At 34.2% G+C, this 6,000-nt stretch overlaps 1 protein-coding gene across 1 annotated transcript in view; it reads left to right on the forward strand.

Moving 5' to 3' along the window:
• LOC129220518 (kynureninase-like) overlaps window positions 1-4,754 on the forward strand; it is an 88,685-nt gene extending 83,931 nt beyond the window's left edge. Inside the window, exons 13-14 of the mRNA XM_054854945.1 lie at window positions 1,131-1,254; window positions 3,172-4,754. Coding sequence (XP_054710920.1) covers window positions 1,131-1,254; window positions 3,172-3,185 — 138 coding nt within the window. The 3' untranslated portion in view covers window positions 3,186-4,754. The remainder of the gene's footprint in view (window positions 1-1,130; window positions 1,255-3,171) is intronic.
• Window positions 4,755-6,000: the final 1,246 nt, after the last annotated feature.

A 6,000-nucleotide genomic window follows, 5' to 3' on the forward strand; every position in this document is an offset into this window, starting at 1 on the left:
AATAATAACAGTAAATGAATGAATGAATAAATAAATAAATAAATAAAATCCCTGTTTTTAAAAATTGAAACAGCACTAAATGAGGCTAACAGAAAAAACAGTGAGCTCAAAATTAAATGCTTAAAATGTTGAATGACATCATATGTTACTCAATCCATACAGCTTTTTAAAAAATACGAATATGTTTAAATATTTTTTCTAAACCGCTGAGCATTGTAATTACAAGGGTATCAGTTGTACCACCGTATTTAAATAAGCCCAGCAAGGTCTTGCTGATAGGATGTTACTAGTTACGGATTTCTAACTCTCGTGAATGGCATTTGAGTAAGGAATATAAATACAGTTGAACTCGCTTATAAAGAGGCAAAGAGTAATAGTTGCTCATTATAACCGAGAGCTCGTAAAAAGCGAGTTCGTGAAAAAAATCATAAATATTCATCAAAGTTGCTTTTTTTTCTTCTTCTTTTTAATCACTGTACACTATCAAATAAGTTTGTAACTTAGGTTTGAACTGTCTGAAAGTTTCTTTTTTAGGAGCTTTTGATGAATACACATATACATACACATATATAATTTTTAAATGTTTCTTTACTCCACAAATTAAAAAATGCGCTGTCATCGCTTGTTCTCAGGATTTATGATTTATTACGAACTTTGGTTAGCTTTGGAAAGTTAATGAAAATTTACGAAAAAATGATAAGCTGAGCTAGAAGTCAATAGACATAAACTTAACATAGAATTAACTCAATACCATAGACTTAACTTGCTCCCATAGACTGAACATTGTACCAATCAAATATTTCTGATTTCCTCGCTAAATCTGGTTTCTTGTTAAATCAGGGTTCGTTATAAGCAATTTCGGCTGTACAAAGCATGAAACATTTTAGAAATTGGATTATTGCTTCTATTACATTAAACACTTTCATTTTGAACATTTTTCCCCAATTTGATGATACATAGGTTACGGTGTCCGAAAGGTCCGTGATAGTTTAAAAATTCATAGAAAAGTAACAAATCGTCGTATAAATATGATGTTAGCGCCATAAAAACATGTTGAAAAACGCTGTATTAACTGATGCGTTTCATATAAATATAAAAATTAATCTTTGATATCTTATGTTTTTTTGTAGTGCGATGTCAGAAAGCCTTCTGTGTTAAGAGTTACACCGGTTCCATTGTATAATTCATATAAAGAAGTGTACCAGTTTGTTCATACGCTGAAAGAAATAGTATCTGATTTGCCATACAGAGAAGGTGAGTACAATTAATATTGTAATTTTACGGTCGTGTTATTAGAGAGACTATCAAGACGTTATACTTCGATGTATTTATGTCGGATATAATATTTTAGAAGATATCAAATTTTAAATACAAGGTCGTTTGAGGAAATTGGAAGCAAAAAGGTCAATGCTTTAACTTGAGTTGAGTTCTTCAGTTCTTCTTGGATGAATTGAGAAACAAAATTTTATCCGCGGCGGGCGTCTAAAACTCGAGAATTGTAGAAATTTTGAATATTTATTTAGTTTATTTTAGGGCAAAGGTGATTGCTGAGTGTCTTTAAAGCTATAGATCGTAGCTTAAATAGCAACCCGTCTGCTTTGTTCCTATATCGGCTATGATGAAGTAGTGTGTTTTGTTTTTGATTGTGTTGATTAACATAGAGTTAAAAAAAACACAATCAAGAAACAAATCACGCTATTTCACCGTAGTAGGCGTATGAAGAAAGCGGCGTCTAGCCCCAAGATGGCAAATGTGTTGTCGTCATAACCGGGATCCCCGTTGGGAGGGGCGAGCATAGTCGTAACAAAATAGTAAGTTTCAGTTGCCCCCCTCCCCTCCCCTAGTATTAATCTCGGAAGTTGCTTGAAATTATAGTCCTCGTCTCCCCCTAAAAAAAGATTTTATACTATTTTTGGTCAGATGAGGTCAGAAAAATCAGCTCGGCATTACCCCGGAAATTTTTCAAAATTGAAGTTCTAAAATTGCAATTTAAAATTTTCTTTCGTGACCTTTGGAAAGGGCGTTGGAGTCGGCGGTTCTCTTCTAGGGAAGGGCAGTTGCCCCTCCCTGCTCCCCTCTGGCTACGCCTATGGCTGTCGGTACATTGCATGTGGTTCTGCCTTAGCTCTGGTTAAAGGGAGGGTAACATGCGGCTTAATGTGACTGGTTTTTTACAAATTTGTTTTTATTTTACTAGGGAAGCGTGAGAACCAAAACCGTTTTAGCTAATCTGCACTGAAGCTCTTCGACGCAAAACAATCGTTTAAAACGATTTTACCTCTCCTGAGAAACTTTGAAAAAAAAAAAAGACATCCGACGCCCAAGGATAGGTTTTTCGTTAAATATGCTCGTGGTCACAAAGTCCTCCAAGTGAAACGATATCTCTGGGGGTGCTGGACCAGGGATTGCTCGGTTTTCTGATCTGGTTCAAAAAATCAGAGTTGTCTTCATGGTCCCATCCAACTGGTTAAACCACAAGCAGTGGTTGGTACGGGAGACTCTGGAGTGAAAAGTGAAAAGTATTTTAAAGGAATTTATATGTCTGCTGGGAGGCATGGTAGTAAGACGTTAGCCTTTTGTGCCGTAGCATTGGATCCTGGCCCGTTGTGGCCACTCGGTGGATTTTTGAGAAGCAGAAAATCGTCAACACCCCTGTCCTATGATTAGGAACCTGTAAAAGACCCCTTGGGTATTTGTTTGACTTTGAATGTCCTCGGCAAAATTAAATCCCTAGTGCTGTTTTGCACCAAAGGGAGCACAGGTGTCTCCATCTTGCGTGAAATTGGGCGTCCAAATTATACGTGACATTGACATCTACGCCTTAATGGTGCTATATCGGGGGATCGCACTTAGTGTTTGGAAAAGGCTAAATTGCCTAACGCAGGCACATTAGAAAGGAAGAAATATTTTAATTTACATATTTTTTCAAAGATTTCTCGATAAAATTTCATATTTTTCGGTTGGGTGGGGAACGTATAGTAGTCTATTAATTTATATATATATATATATAGATAGATAGATAGATAGATAGATAGATAGATAGATAGATATATAGATATATATATATATATTTCAATATTAAAACTACACCTGGACAAAGCCGGGGAATTTTTCTGACATTATATTGTAATTTTATGTTTGTTTTAAATTAAATTATGTAATATTTTCTAGGCTCTACAAAATGAAGTTCATGGACATTTCATTGAAATGGACCCCTGCAACTGAAACACCCAGAACTGAAGATTTGCGAGTTAAACTTTTAAATGTTGAGTACCATTCTCACACACGATGGCAGCAATGATGCATAAAGATCAACAAATACTTTTATGCATCATATGCATTCTGGCATAAAGATGAATATCTTTATGCTGGAACACTGGATTTGCATAAATAAATGTTATGCGCCAAACTTGGGATGTGTTTCTTTTTGGCTTCCAATATATATGTACATTTTGTAAAAAGTTCACAAAGTGAATAAACGTTAGATATTGAAGACGTGATCGAAAAGGAAGCCAATACATTGTTGAGCATTCGGAGGCGATCGTTTTCAACAAATTTTCCTCCAGAAATGAAATTTCGTTTTCATTAACATCTTGAACGATTTTTTTGCAATGAAAGTATAGAAAGTTGATATACGGTAGTAAAATTTCCTGTATTATCATTTGTATTCTCTTCATCATTTTTTTTTTTTTAATTCATGAAACTAAGGTGCGCCGTCTTTTTCTTTTCAACACTCACCGACTCCGGAAGATTGCATTGCAATCTTATGTTGTTATTAAATCGACTGTTATTCAGAATCAGATTAAAATTCACGTTGCGAGTAGAACAAAATAAAAATATCAATAAAATAATAAATATCCTGTAAAAAAAGAGGAGGTAACAAAAGCATTGATTATAATTACAGCAATATGAAAAAACGTGCTCCTACCAGAAGAAAAAAATTTCGATTAAAATACACATTGAAAATTAATTTAAAAAAAAACGCTTCACGGTGCAAGGTTCCACCGGAATCCAAACTAATTAGTACCAAATCTCACAGTTGTGGGAACTAACGGACAAAGCAAAAAAGTCGATTTTTTTTGAAAAGTTATTTTTTAACTCGAGGTCTCCAGTAATGCTTTTTGGCTTCGTGCTTAAATCCAGGTCATCCAAGGACTTTCGATCAATTAGAAACACTTAAATATCTTCTGTTTTAATTGGTTGAGATAGTCGGAACTAACTTCATCTTGTGCAGAAATAAAAAGAGCTATTTTGTGTGATACAGAAAGTAAAGCAGTGCGGGAATTATTTGAATTTTTTCACGCAAATTTATGCGAAAATTAAGATAAAAAATAAATTACAAAAAAAAAAAAAAAAAACAGTTCCAAATTTTAAAAAATACACTCCAAGGTACAAACCATCGGGGTCAGCAGTAATTTTGTACCAAATTTCAAGTCTGTAAATGTTATGGGGTTTCCTGAACACGGAAAAGCCACAGACACTATCTCACACTTTCTTTGACGGAACTTTTTTTAAATGTACAGCGAAGATATACAATAAAAATATTGTAAGAAAATAATTGGAAAATTACATTCACGAACTTACACATTGTATAATATTAATTTTCCCGCTTCCAAAGTATCTTTGAAAATTACAGAAAAGTAACTGCTTTTAGCTAGAATCGTTCCTTTTATGAATGAAAACAAAATTTCATTTTCGGAAATCTGATTTAAAGACTTGTGTTTTTAAATTATTTTTTAAAAAAATTTTGTGAAAATTTTTGTATGTAGTATAGTTTTATTTAATTATTTGTAACTAAAGAATGTTGAAAAATAAAACTCTTATAAAAATGTAGTCCTCATTTTTTAATGATAGCGGTGAATTTTATAACATCATTCATAACAAAATTTGCCGAGTTCAAGGAAATCGATACTGTCATCTTTTTTAAATTCAAGATTTGCTAACTTATAGTTGGGACAAAACTAACCTGGCAGCGTAATAATACTGTGATTAGGATCTGGGTAGAATTCACAATGCTGACAGGTTAGGTTTGCGTAGGCTTGCCAGATTTCTGAAATGTTCAACCGGGACACCGGGATGCCCCCCCCCCCAGCGTCGTGAGTGTTCTAAAGGGTACACACCCCTGGCTGGCTTTTGGTGTATTTTATAGGGCAGTTTATTCTCAATGCTGTGAGTAAATGGTTACTAATTATGAACCTAAAACAAGGGTGATAAAAAATGACACAATAAAAAATTTTACTTCTTACATGTTAATATTTACAAGTTATTTAAGAAAGAAGAAACGCTTTGAATGAGGAATAAAAAATTGAACATTATTTACAGTTACTTTTCATTAGCAAAGACTCTTTTTACAAAGTCTCTTTTAGTTTTAATCTTATAGTAAAATCCTCTCAAATTAATTCGATATCAATTTTTCAAGTCAATGTTACAAAAATTCTTCTAGATAATCCTTCCCAGTTAAATTATTTTTAGACTTCTTTAGTCATTTGTAATCAAATTTATATTTTTCCGGGACATAAAGTAAACCGGCCGGGACACCGGGATTTTGCCTGAAAACCGGGACTGCCCCGGTCAAACCCGGACGCTGGCAAGCCTAGGTTTGCGTCAACTAAAGAAGCGGATCACCACGAATGAGTTTTTCCTTACGATCGTATTCATTAGCCGATTCAAGCCCCCGTAAGTCAAGTGACCCTCCTAATTGAATCCTTCTTATTATTGCAAGCATATGCGGCCAATCTGAGAGTAGTTTCGATTTTCTTTCGAACTCATCAGTGTTTAATAGCATAACAGAGCAAGGGCGCCTATATAGGGGAGCAAGGGGGGACTCGAGCCCCCCCCCCTTAAAATTAGAACTTCCTTGCTTTTGGTACTTTTTTCTTTGCAAAAATGTAAAAACATTTATTCTCCAGCCATTAATGAATGTTATTAAAAATGAAATATTTTAGTGACTCTTAATCTGTCCTGAAGTCCCCGGACCTCTTGTTTATTTTCATACATGTA

Source organism: Uloborus diversus, chromosome 4 (genome assembly GCF_026930045.1).
Source record: "Uloborus diversus isolate 005 chromosome 4, Udiv.v.3.1, whole genome shotgun sequence".
NCBI lineage: Eukaryota > Metazoa > Arthropoda > Arachnida > Araneae > Uloboridae > Uloborus > Uloborus diversus.